The following is a 14,124-nucleotide window of genomic DNA, read 5'->3' on the forward strand; positions in this document are numbered from 1 at the left end:
TCTAACTTCTTGAGTTCTTTGTATATATTGGATAATAGCCCTCTATCAGATATAGGATTGGTAAAGATTTTCCCAATTTGTTGGTTGCCGTTTTTGGGTTTCTTTTGTGAACTGGAGTGGGAGGGTATATACCTGAACTGAAGCCACTTACCCAAGTACCTGACTGTATGAGTGGGCTAAATGACTTGCTTCCTTGAGTCAAGCAGGGCTTCATGAACCTCTCCTCAATCTCTGAGGGAATGTTGTAAGACTTTGGCCTTGTCCAGGTAACCACAGTGCACTGACCACACCATGTAGAGAAAACAAACTTTTACAATATTCCTCCTCATCTTCCAGCTTATGTTCTTTCTGTTCTCTCCTACAATGTTCCATAAACCTTGGAGTGAGTTATATAGGTGACCTGTTTAGGTCTGTGCATTCTTAGTTCTTTAAAATTTCTTACTCTTGCAAATTATTATAAATGTCTTTGATTGAATACTCTGTGATAAGTCTACTTGATTTCTATTATCATTTAGTTCTGATACATCTTTGTCGAGTATAAATTGTTGGATTGATTTCTTTTTCTCCTTTTTTCATGACCTGTTTGGTGAAACAAGGCTGTTCAGTTCTCCACTTTTACTCTGTTGATGTTACTACTCCATCTACGCCTAGCTGTGTGGGTCTTATGAAATATATACATCTTGAGAGATTGTTTACCTAATAAGTATTTATTATAAGTAGTGTCAGTTTTAAGCCTAATTTGTCTGAAATTAATATGGCTACCTAAACCTCTTTTTCCATAGTTCCATTTACTCAGAATACTTTTTCTATCCTTGGACCCTGAGCTGTATTTGTCTTTACAAGTTGTGTAGGTTGCAAAGCTGTGGTTTTTTTTTTTTCTTTTTGAATCACCAAATAAATGGATATTATTAATCAAATCTGGTAGTCTATATTTTATTTTGAGAATTGAGTTTATTAACATTCAGAGTTACTATTTAGACACACTGTTCCCTTAATCTCATTGCTGCAATGTTGGTATATTTTTTAATGCCTTGATTATTTAGTACATTTTATTCTTTACTGTGATATGTGTGTTTATATCTTCTCAAATGTGTACGATATCTTCACAATATCTCATGTAGCACTCCTGATCCTTTTATGTCTTTAATTTGTGTTTATAATTGACAATTTTTATTCTGCTTCAGATACGTAGCCTCGTACTGCTAGATTTTATAACCTGGGTTGCTGGTTGTGCTAGTTGTTTCTTTCTGAGCCTTATATGTGTGGTTGTGTACTCTTCTGGCATTTAGAAACTATGGTTGTCAGTGCTGCTATCCTCATTGATTGGCTTGCCTCTCTAGATGATGTAATCCTGCTATGATTTTATTAGTTTTTTTATTCCCTGAGTTAGTTTGTTCAAGATTCATATATGTCCAGTCTTTTTATTTTTTTATTTTTTTTAGACAGGGTTTTTCAGTGCAACAGCCCTGGCTGTCTTGTGGCACCTTACTGTGTAGACTTGGATGGAACTCGGAAGAGATCTTCCTGCCTCTACCTTACAAGTGGAGAGAGTAAAGGCACCTGGCTGAATCCGATCTTTTGCATATCTTACATATTGTGTTTATATTTTCTTTTTTTATTAGATATTTTCTTTATTTACAAGTCATGATTTTTCTTTTCCCAATTTCCCCTCCAGGATCAAACAAACAAACTCCTTGATTGGTGGTTGAGTCTCTGGGAGCTCTGAGGGTATTAGTTAGTTCATATTGTTGTTCATATATTTTGATGCAGTTATCTTGTCTTCAAACCAGGATCCTCTGTCTTCCTTTTTATACATGATGATGCTTTCCACCGAGTTCTCTACTTCAAGTTTTTTATTTCCAACGTTGAAATTTGAGTTTTTCATTGTTTTTAGCTTTATTGAATTCTTATTCTATATTGCCTTCCTTATTTCATTCATTTTTTTCTTTGAATTTATTGCAAAATTGATTTGCATCCTCTTTGGTTTTGCTGAACATCTTAACCATTTTTAAAAATCCTTTGGAAGCCATTACTGTGTCATTGGTGGAGGGGGTCAAGTTGCTGTGATTTTCATGTATACTGTGCTTCTGCACTGAGATTTATGGATTTGCATTAGGTTGTTGGTGAGATCATTGATATTCTTTCAGGGTATGTATTTTTAAAGTGACTAGATTGTAACATTGAGTCGACATGCTGAGGACACCTGACCTGAAGCACCACTGTGCTAGGTACCCTATCTAGGGAGGAACAAGTCTGCTGTGAACATAGAATAACATAGAGCCCTGGATGTCCTGGAACTCACTCTGTAGACCAGGCTGGCCTCAAACTCAGAAATCCACCTGCCTCTGCCTCCCAAGTGCTGGGATTAAAGGCATGAGTTCTCATTGCCCGGCTTATTTTTTTTTTAAAGCTATCAACTTATGTAGAATAAAAGAACAACTATAGAATAGTGTGCAGTTGGATGTTAATCACTGAGGATAGGAATGTAAAGACAATGAGGTTTGTATGACCAGGAATTAGTTTAACAGAAATAAAACTATATTGGAGGAGGGACAACTAACTCGAAGCAGAGAGTTGGGAAATTGTTACAGTAAATTTATTTTAAAGATCATTAAAATAATAAAATTATAGATAAATATATTTACTGAATTTTAAGGATGAGATTGTATTCCATTTAACTTTGTCCTGCTGAAACCTGTTCAACCTGGTTGGTCTATTTTGGTGTACCCCAGTGGATTTCAAACAGGTTGTCCATGGGGGTAAACTTCTTTGTACCCTGGTGTCAGCCTTCACTAGGGAGGTGTCACCCCAGAGTCAGTCTCCAATTTATTTTAATATTTTGAGTTTACCATTGCAGTTGGAAATGTCTTATCAAGACCTGAGCCACTTACCTCTGCAGACTTAACGTTGAATTTGCAAACAGTCAGTTCCTGTGGGCTGTTTCCCTGTTTCTGTGGTGATGGTCTTGTTTCCTGGAGTAAGCGACGGTCTTAGACTTGTGTTTTCTGCCCTTCTAGCAAAGTAGCTTAATTGAAGAGATTCAGTATCTGCTCCCTCAGTGTCTGCTTTCATAGGTCCTGGTTCAGAGAAATCATACATGGGAATTTATTTCTCTAACCCTTATTATGCAACTTGTTGGTTTTTCATCTAAAAATTTGTGGGATTTTCCCCTCCCTGCTACAGGATCTTGCTTTTCTGTTTTATTTATTGGATCTAGTGGTGGTTTATGAGGGTGGTCTTTTTCGCATTCTCTACTATTTGTGTTCAGCGCTGTCTGTTCTAGTATGTAATATTCGTTACTTGTGGATTTTACCTAGTGTTCCCTACGCTGGTTGCTCACAGCTAGCCTCCCTTGCCATTGGTTGGGAGTTTTCTTGTAGGGGATTTTGGAGAGTGCTGCTTGCACTTATTGCACTGTTTTTTCTCTAATTAGATTTTGATCTTCATTCTAAGACTATTCAGTAGTTTTATGTGTGTGTGTTTGTTATTTCATGTGGCTTTCTCCTAAGTTTATTTTTCATCTTTATTTACTTATTTTTCTTTCTTTCTTTATTGTTGCTGTATCTTGCAATGTAGCCCCGGCTAGGTAGCGTGGTATTCACTAAGTTTCCTAGAATAGCCTAGACCTCACTATTGTCCTCCTGCCTCAGACTCCTGAGTACTGTGCACCACCACACCCAATCAGTCCCCTCCTTAATAATCAGCAAATTATTTTCTATTACTTTTAAGGCTAAAGTTTTATATTAGAGAAATTTTGACTGGACATGTTGGTACTTATTGATAATCCCATGACTCCAGAGGCTGAAAAGGAATGAAACAAGGCCAATGTGGGCTATACTAATGCAAGATTACTTTCTCAAAATATTTGTATCCGTAATTTAAACTATTGTTTCTATTTTATTTGTATTAATTAGATTTGGAGGACTTACCACCACTATTGTGTAGATGCTTATGGAAATCTTTGATACTTTAGGTGCTGACAGCAAAGGAGAAGAAAACACAATTGGATGACAGAACAAGAATCACCGAGCTGTTTGCTGTGGCCCTTCCGCAGTTATTAGCAAAAGTGAGTCGTGCTGATGCCTTAGTGTTTCTCATAGGCCACACATTCTTGCCGAATGGCGCAGCCTATGCCTACTTAGCATTATTATAATGTTTTTAACATTATCCTTTTCCCCGAAAAGTATTCTGTAGATGCAGAAAAGGTGACCAATTTGTTGCAGTTACCTCAGTACTTTGATTTGGAGATATACACCACTGGACGATTAGAAAAGGTAAGATGTTTTCTCTATAGAAAATCTTAATGAGAAAATGCTATTTTAATTTACCTTATCAAACAGTTTCTTATTTTATAAATATGTTTTTGTACTATTTAGATAGAAACTATATCTACTAGGTCTTCTGTATTTTAGACCAGTTGCATTAGAGAATGGTATAAGTAGGCTTCCCTTTTGCTTTCTGACAAAAGATATACTTTCCATTCGTATACATTCTTTTACTGATATTACTGATCATTTATACTTATTCTTTATCATGAATTATTAGTATTATTTAGTAGTTATAAAACACTTTTTATATGCTCTAATAACCATTGAAAGTTCTTTATAGATGTTAACATTCTTACCAATGCCATATGAGATACATTTTATTTCCATTAAAGTTGCAGAAATAAGTATGGGCCAATCAGTGTATTCGTTTACCAAAATTAGAAAACTCTCTGAGATATTGAGTATATTTCAAAACAAATCTCAGTTTTTTGTTTCCTATAGTCACAATATGCCTCCTGTATATTCCTTAGTAGGGCTTACATACAATAAGCTTACCTTCCATCACTGAGCTATATATCCTTACCCTTACACCTTATTAGTTTTAATGCAAACCATTTTATTTTGCAGCATTTGGATGCCTTATTGCGCCAGATCCGAAATATTGTAGAGAAGCACACAGACACAGATGTTTTGGAAGCATGTTCTAAAACTTACCATGCATTATGTAATGAAGAGTTCACGATCTTCAACAGAGTAGATATTTCAAGAAGTCAGCTGATAGATGAACTGGCAGATAAATTTAACCGGCTTCTTGAAGATTTTCTGCAAGAGGTATATGTTAAAGTGTTTTTCTTTTGGACTCTTTCCTTCCAGTAGCTGAGTCACTGAGCATTAGTCTTACGATAGTCTAGTGGTTTGTTGATGAGTCTTTTCAGTTCTATGAATCATCAGACTGCTATTACTCTTCAACTAAAATATGAAAATGGTAAGGATATGCAACTTTTGAAAATATGGCAGACAAAACTAGCATTTTCCCTCTTTTGTTCTAAAGAAATTAACTGGAGAGTTGCCTGATCTTAGTTGAAAAAATGGCTGTTAGCATATAGATAATACAGTTAGACTGAAGGTAAAGCCATTGTATCTTCATAGTCCCTTATTAAGTTGATATTATGAGCACTGTTGCTGTTGGACTTTCTTATGTTGTACTTTGAAGGAGGCTTATATTGGGACTCAAATAAACACATATTTTTAGTGTGATTTGTTTTTCTAGAAATATGTGTCTGTGTGTTTTATTTGAATCAAGTCAAGTCATAATTGTCCCATTTATTTTACTTAACCCTTTTCATGGAGACAGGCTTTTTATTGAGTCTAGGCTGGCTTTGAGCTCACACATATCTGCTTGCTTCTACTTCTGAATTGCTAAGATTAAAAAGGTGTCTGCTACTATGCCCAGCAGACATTTACTCTTGATACTGTTCACAGCAGTTAGAAATTGTGAACTTTTTAATGTCCAACAATAAGAGTGGATGTACTGGCTAACAATTATAATAACCCTAGCACTCTGGGACCCGAGACAAAAGAGTAATTTTCAGTTTGAGGCCAGTTCAAACTACATAGTGAATATCAGGTCAGCCAGAGTTTCATTCTAGGACCTTTTATATACCACCTTGTTATTGATGGCCCCAAAGTCATTTCCAGATTTCCTATTTTATAAAATTATTTAACCTTTTATGTGTAATATTACTCTAGGCTTAAGGTTTACTAATTGGATCATTATATAAATATGTTCATATACAGTTACCACATTTGGCACATTTGAATAATTGTGTTCTTGCTTGAATATGATTGTAGTTAAGCCAAGATAATTTTTAATTAATAATAGTTTGTCAACTTTTTCTATTTTTAAGAAAAATTAAAGTATAAAATGGTGTATTTGTCAGCAATCTAGATTTCAGTACTATAGATAATTGGGTTCACACAATTCTCCAAAGTGTGAACAGTCAGGACTCATGGATGTCATAGGATTTGTCCCAGTTGTGTAAGATTTTGCCTTGATATTTCCTTCTCTTAGGTACTATTTTTTTCATTTATCTGGTCCTTTTGGTATTATATGGTCTGTTGCTTGTCATCTAATGTATGTTTCTTTACTTGCAGTGCATCTAGTACTGGGAAATAGAAAATTTTGAAATAGTTTCATGTTTGTATTACATAATGGGAGAAGGGAGGACAATATTCTATTTTTTTCCTGTTCCTTTTTTGCCACTGTTTACAATCTTATGTTGACTCAGCCACATTGTCTTGAATTTGGCAGATATGGGGCTTGAGTGATGAAGCCTCCTTTTGTGTTTCATTGTCTTATTCTCATTTTTCTTCTAAGGTGATGTCACCATTTCAATAGACAAGGATTTATTACTTGGTAGTTCTTTACTTGATCGGAACCAAAGTGACTGAGAAATAGTTTACCTTTGGTGCTTATCTCCGCATGTATGGGTGTGTGTGTTTGAGATAGTGTCTGATTCTGTACACCAGACTGCTCTTGAATTCAAGTCATCTGCCTATTTCTATCTCCCAAGTACTGGAATTAACAGTACCACTATGCATCTTGTTGTGGTTGTTGTTATTATTATTATTTGTTTTATCAAGAGAGGGATTCTCTGTGTAGCCCTGGCTTTCCAGTAATTTACTCTGTAGACCATGCTGGCCTCGAACTCACAGAGATCCCTACCTTGAGAGTGCAGGAATTAAAGACATGTACCACCACCTGGTTGATTATTTTCACATTTCTTAATATGTAATTAATAATTCATAGGGAGAAGAACCTGATGAAGATGATGCATATCAGGTATTGTCAACATTGAAGAGGATCACTGCTTTTCATAAGTAAGTTGAATCTGTGAGTTTTTGATTTATAGCAAAATAACTGTATTTTGTGGGTTATTTATGCTTTCAAATTCTTTTCTTTTATTCTTTTTTTTTAAAAAAGAAATCACTTAATAAAGGCATGTTATATTCTAAAAAACTATGGTTAGGCTTAGTTTTTAAAATAATAACTTAATTTGATTGTTTTGTTTTGTTTTGTTTTTTACAGCGCCCATGATCTTTCAAAGTGGGATTTGTTTGCTTGCAATTACAAACTCTTGAAAACCGGAATTGAAAACGGAGATATGCCTGAGCAGGTTTTTATTTATTTCTATGTGACATATCTATTGGATATGCAACACTTTGATAGTGAAAGCTTGTTTCACCTCTCATCTTGTATTTCTTTTTACAGATTGTTATTCACGCACTGCAGTGTGCTCACTATGTAATCCTTTGGCAGCTTGCTAAGATCACTGAAAGCACTTCTACAAAGGTACATGTAGTTCAGTGGTGCCTTACTAACCAGTACTCATTATGTTCAGCCACTTTAGATTTTTATGTAGTAACAGAAAATGAAGTCATCCATATTTCTACTCTACTCTATGTAGTCATAGTTCTAGTTTGCATATTTAATGAAAACATTGACATGTTTAATGTCAAGTGATTATTTTGTGGGATTTAAAATTTGTTCACATGGAAGTATTACATAATTTGACTTTCTGTATTCTTAAAATTGTTAAATTTTTAAAATTCTTAAAATATATGAAGGTAATTTTTAAAAAGATTTTTTTGTTTATGTGTATGGATGTTTTTCTGCATTCATCTTTGCACACCAGAAGAGGACATCCAATTCCATGAAACTACAGTTAAAGATGGATGGTTGCGAGCCACCATCGAGGTCCTGGCAATTGAACTCAGGACCTCTAGAAGAGCACCCAGTGCTCTTAACTGCCTAAGAAGATAAATTTTGTAGAACGATTGAGAACCTTTAAAGCAATTGCACGGAGTAATTAGATTTCATAAACTGAAGATAATGAGCCAAGTCTCTCTAGATTGTCTTATACACTATTATTTCTTGAGATCACATTAGTAGTTTGTCAAATTCAGTTTTTTAAGGTTTCTTTTTGAAGTTATATATATCAATGTGTTGCCTTTCATGCATGTATATATATCACTTGCTTGTCTATTGGATAGATCCCCTGGAACTGGGGTTCCCCATTGTTGAGAAATACCTTGGGAATGGAACCCTGCTCCTTTGTTAAGAGCAACAAGTGCTCCTAGCTCTTCAGCCATCTTTCCAGTTCCCCAGGTCATGTTTTGTGTTTGAATTGAAGACAATCATTCTAATTGAGCTCATTTAAAAAAATAATAAGTTACTGGTAGTAAAGGATTAGGCTGTACACAAGTGCCATGGGCCGGCCGATCTGGGCCTCCGTCAACCCGTGGAAGAAACGGGGGTCCTACTCAGGTCGACAAGGCGTACGCGAAGAAATGATGGCAGAGACTACACATGAAGTATAGGATCTAAATGTATTTCTTAGAAATGGCATCAGACTTTTACAGTCATTGTAAAAGAGAGATGGTACATCTGGCAGCTCAATAGTTGAGGTACATCTGAGGCTATCTGAAACATACTGGGTCTAAAGCAACAGCTATTTCCTCTGGACTGGTGCTACATCTCTCAGACCCAAGCGCTCTGGGCCCGGGGGAATGCGGATTGTATGAGTCTGAGTCCTAGCCCATCTAAGTTCTAGTGCTAGTCCTGCATGTGAGTCCAAGTCCTTCTTCTTCTCCCAGTCCTCGTGCTAGCCAAAAGCAGGCTTAAGTAGCATACAGCAAGCAGGGCTGATGTCAGGGGACGCAAGACTGAAGTCACGTATGCAAAAGACCCCCACACCAAGGTCAGCAGGGTCTGGTAGCTAGGTGTGAAGCAGGAGGAAGAGGAGTGGAGCCCTCCCTGTTGAGGTATTTTGATATTCCTAGGCTAATTCTCTGGTTCTACTGGAAGCAATGACCAGGAGATTTCAATCTAGCATTTCCTACTAATTCTCTGGATCTAGCTCGGGGCAGGCAGTGGGGAGTTCTGACCTGACCTAACACTTCTAGCTAATGTCCTTGAGTGGAAGCCTTTCGATTACTCTCTAAATAAACTAGGATAGTTGGAAACATTGTGTCAGCCAGGAGACAATGCCCAATCTTAACCATTAATGAATCATTTCTTGGGGTACCTTTATGCCTAAATTATGAGGCCGTGTTGACCATTGGAAAGACTAATCTGGAACACGTCTGAATTAGGGGATACCAGCGACTGTCTGAAATCCAGGAGGCACAGAACCCCTTTTGGGGTCTTATTGCCTCTTATCCTTTATCAGGATTTTATCCCCGATATTTTGGATGTGACTGGAGTAGACGAGTGTGCATAACACACAAGCATTTTTCTGAAGAATGGATTTTTCTATTTTTAATTTTCTCCCATTTATTGATATAGTTTGTGTACATTTAAGGGACACTCATTCAAATAAGAAATGAAAGATACTGTTTATTTTCTTCCATAATGTGGCAAATTCATGAACATGGATCATAATTTAACATTCTGAGCTGGTGTTCTCATTGAAGTTATCTGTTTCCTGGTCATTTAAGATACTATCAATATGCCAATTAATTTTTTAAGTTTTTATTTTTATTTTTTGTTAACTTTTAGTTACAAGATAATGGTTTTCTTTGCAACGTATTCATTCACGTGTACCTAGCTTGCTTTCTGTTTCTGTGGTAAATACCATAGTCATAAGGTACTTGAGGGAGGGAAGGCTTTACTGTATCTGATTCATACAGGCTGCCATGTATCACTGAAGCAAGGCAGGGCACAAACTGAAGGAGCTCACTAGCTACTGACCTCCTGTCTAAGGATACCACGACCCACAGTGGGGCTGCAGCCTCCCATATCAGACATGGCTGCATGCCATTCGGATTTGGGCATTTCCCCAATTGGGTCAGGTTAATAGTTATAGTAGAATAGATTGTACTTTACTTGGCCCTCTCTCCCTCCATCTTGTTTCCCCTCCCCGCTCTGTCTTGTCTACTTCCTTCCCTGAAATATTCCCCATTCTCTCCTTTTTTAAAGATTTATTATTTATCTTAGGCATATGAGTACACTGTAGCTGTACAGATGGTTGTGAGCTTTCATGTGGTTGTTGGGAATTGAATCTCAGGACCTCTGCTTGCTCTGGTCAGCCCTACTTGCTCAGTCCCTGCTTGCTCCTTCCCAAAGATTTATTTATTATTATAAATAAGTACACTGTAGCTGACTTCAGACACACTAGAAGAGGGCGTCAGATCTCATTACGGGTGGTTGTGAGCCACTATGAGGTTGCTGGGATTTGAGCCATATCGCCAGCCCGTCCCCATTCTCTTTTAGTGTCCTTGTGTATATGCATGTGTATACATGAATGAGTATTTAAATTTATATTCTGTATATTAAAATGTACATGCACATGCAGTTTTTCTTATTCTTTTCCTCTTGCATTATTTTTTTCTTCTTTTAGAGCTACTCTTTCCCCAACTGAGTTACAATTGTATTTAAATATGTATACATATGCATGCCTGTCTATTAATACTTTAATATAGAGTTTATAATTTCATTGTTGATTACCCTCGTATTGTAGTCCTGTGTCATTGTTACTTTTTAACATTTATATAAATTATATATACATAAAATTATAGACATAGTTATTGAAAGCAACACACACACACTAGAATATTTGCCTTTCTGAATCTGGCTTATTTCCCTTAATACAATGATCTCCAGTTCCACCCATTTTCTTATAAATGGCATAATTTTATTATGGATGCACACTTCATTTTATGTAGCTGTTCATCTGTTCTTGGGCATGTAATGTGGGCCCACCGCTTACTCATGGAGATAATGCAGCAGTGAACACGGATGTATAATATCTCTGTGGTTGGCTGACTCAGAAGCTCTTGAGTGGTACTTAGAAGTTTATACTAGGTACTTTGAAGTGCTCTTTCTGGAGATTTGAAAAAAAAAGAAATGATTTATCTTTTGTAATAAATTATAAAGTACAGCTAATATAGCTCTATCCATGATGTTTGTTACTCAGCATTTTGAAGAGGTACTGAGTTCTTTATGCAATATTTTAAAACATTCATGTTAAATTTACTTCAAGGAGGACTTACTGCGCTTAAAGAAGCAGATGAGGGTATTTTGCCAGATATGTCAACATTACTTGACCAACGTGAATACTACTGTTAAGGAACAGGTTAGTAATCTCCTGGGAAGAGGGAACCTCAGTATGGAATTCCCTGGATCAGACTGAGAGATTATCTTGACTGATGACTGACTGATGTAATGTGGGATGAAGGGTCAGGCCCTCTGTAGGCAGCACCATCCCAAGGTGGTGTGTTTAACATACAAATCATTTAAAAATTTTAATTTACTAATTACCTAGTAGTAATTAGTAAAATCACTAATTTTAATAGTAAGAATATCTAATATCTATTTATAAATATTAATACCATTTAATAATATCTAAAGCATAATAGCTATGATTTATAGAACCAGTCAATATATTGAACTTGTCCATAATAAAATGGGCACATTCACTTAATAAGAGCTTATTTTGCATATATGTGTGTATGCCTGTGTGTATGGGTGTATGGCATCATATATAGCCAATTAATGTTGCTAAAAAATAGTGTGAAGTTGTTGCTTATATAGTATAGTACAAGCATTAGTAGTTATTTAAGAAATAAAAGTTCTTCAGCTTTAAACCCTTACAAAAATACTAACTGAATTTTTAAATTATTTCAAATGCAATAAACTATATTTTTCCCCTATACTAAATACATTCTTTTTTTATTCAATTTATGACATTGGATAAGATAACATCATTTTCCTTTATTTTAACAGGCCTTCACTATTCTGTGTGATATTTTGATGATCTTCAGTCACCAGATTATGTCTGGAGGGCGTGACATGTTAGAGCCATTAGTTTATACTCCTGACTCTTCATTGCAGTCTGAGTTGCTCAGCTTTATTTTGGATCATGTCTTCATTGAACAGGATGATGATAGTAATAGTGCAGGTAATTTTCTTCTCTTCATCTCATTATATGTGTATATATGGTGTTGTAGAGTATATGCTTTGAGCTTAGTTATATACCTCTCACTACCATTAACTCTTACATTTCTAGTTTGAACCCACTTAACAGTTGTGAGGATTAAAATAGCTAAGGTCCACATTCATGTAATGTTAGGAGAATAGGACTTTTATGTTATTTTTTATTGTGTATTTATATATCATAGGCTTTGATATTTTGTGATCCTTTTTGAATGTTAGAAATAATGTTTGAAACTTTTTACTATGGGGGCAGTTAGAATAATTACAATTGAATAATCCAAGCATTCAGCCTTTAAAAAAGTTACTCTTCATATTTCAATTGCACTGACAGATTCAAATATGAGGTCATGGAAAACCAAGTAGTATCTGGTTTTCTGCATTTCAGTTTTTAAAGTTACATTTAAAGGAAAATAAAACACCAACACATTTCTATTCATATATTAATTCAACACTGTATGTGATGAATTATGTTTCCTAAATAAACATAAGATTCAATATTTGGCTTGAGGCCCATATTTAACAATATAAAGTTTCTTGCTTACAAAATAATACCATATCTAGAATATAACGGAGAAGCCCAGAGTAACCCCAACTGTGGTTAGAAATCCATCTAGATACCTTTGGTATCTCAGAGTAGTTGTAAATGTGCACAAACGTAGACAACAGTGTCAAAACCTGGACAGGCCTGAACATTTACACTTTCAGGTGTTTGTCTTGCACGTGGAGTTGTAGGCTTAGGTATACTTTTAACTATTAATTAGATAGGAAAAAATGAGACTGTCTCTTCCTTCAAGAATTAAAGTGGAAAAGACACCCGAAATAAAATAGTTTTAATGTATTTTTAAAGGTAATAGAAGGCTATATAAAGTATGCCAATAAGTTCAACTGGTTGGCAACTTTAGTAGACACTAGCATCTAAATTATTTATGGAAAGATGGGAAAGACCCTTGTACAACTTGTGTGCAAAGTTTTCTTCTAAAATACCTTAGAGAAGGTTTGGAATTGTTAGTTGCTGACAGTTGACTTCATTTCGCTCATTCCAAACCAAATGTAAGTGAGCCTCAACTTCACAGGATTAAGTTTTCTATCTTCAGTGCTTGGACTGCTGTTTTCCTGTTAAATGAAAGATACTCTACTCTTATTATACATGTGGACATGTACAAACATGTCCACCCATCTTTGTTTGTGGCTCTATGTTTTTAGAAAGAGTTACAACACATGATCTATCACCAATATCACTATTTTTCCTTTTACCTAGAAGTACCCAGTATTATAAGTTTGGTGTTTATCACATATTTCCATACATGGAAGTTTTCAATAATTTTCTATTTCTAACTTTCACATGAATGCTGTTATGTTGAATGTTTTAAAACTTACTCTTTTGAATTTTGAGATTGTTTCGGTATTGATGTGTAACTACAATTTATTTGTCTTAGCCACTGAGCATTATAAGAATTGACCACTATACATATTTCCTTATGTTAGGCATTTTTGATTATTTCCAACTTCCCCCAATTATAGATTGCTACAACAAATATGATTATATACTTGAAAAAAGCCTAAGTGCTTTTATTATGTATAAATGTAAGAATGAGTTGGATTGTGGACTGTTTTTCTATACTGTTATTTAGCTATGGATTGTCAAATAGTTGAATTGCTTAATCAACCTACCACCAAGATAACGTTTTACTGCTATATAGTTGTCATAACTTAATGATAGAATATGGATTAAGCACTCTTCATGCTTTTCTTTTAGTCATTAGTATTCCCAAATCATTAAGGTGGATAATTTCCTATTTTGGTGTCAGGGTTACTGGAGGAGTTTTTCAGATATTGAGAATTTGGTTTTTTTTTTTTTTT

At 35.3% G+C, this 14,124-nt stretch overlaps 1 protein-coding gene across 1 annotated transcript in view; it reads left to right on the forward strand.

Moving 5' to 3' along the window:
* The window catches only part of Stag2 (stromal antigen 2), a 124,275-nt gene that overhangs the window by 94,392 nt on the left and 15,759 nt on the right, over positions 1 to 14,124 (forward strand). Inside the window, exons 15-22 of the mRNA XM_031372636.1 lie at positions 3,974 to 4,066; positions 4,185 to 4,274; positions 4,896 to 5,099; positions 7,078 to 7,148; positions 7,357 to 7,444; positions 7,540 to 7,620; positions 11,312 to 11,404; positions 12,055 to 12,229. Coding sequence (XP_031228496.1) covers positions 3,974 to 4,066; positions 4,185 to 4,274; positions 4,896 to 5,099; positions 7,078 to 7,148; positions 7,357 to 7,444; positions 7,540 to 7,620; positions 11,312 to 11,404; positions 12,055 to 12,229 — 895 coding nt within the window. The remainder of the gene's footprint in view (positions 1 to 3,973; positions 4,067 to 4,184; positions 4,275 to 4,895; positions 5,100 to 7,077; positions 7,149 to 7,356; positions 7,445 to 7,539; positions 7,621 to 11,311; positions 11,405 to 12,054; positions 12,230 to 14,124) is intronic.

This window comes from Mastomys coucha, chromosome X, assembly GCF_008632895.1.
Source record: "Mastomys coucha isolate ucsf_1 chromosome X, UCSF_Mcou_1, whole genome shotgun sequence".
Taxonomy (NCBI): domain Eukaryota; kingdom Metazoa; phylum Chordata; class Mammalia; order Rodentia; family Muridae; genus Mastomys; species Mastomys coucha.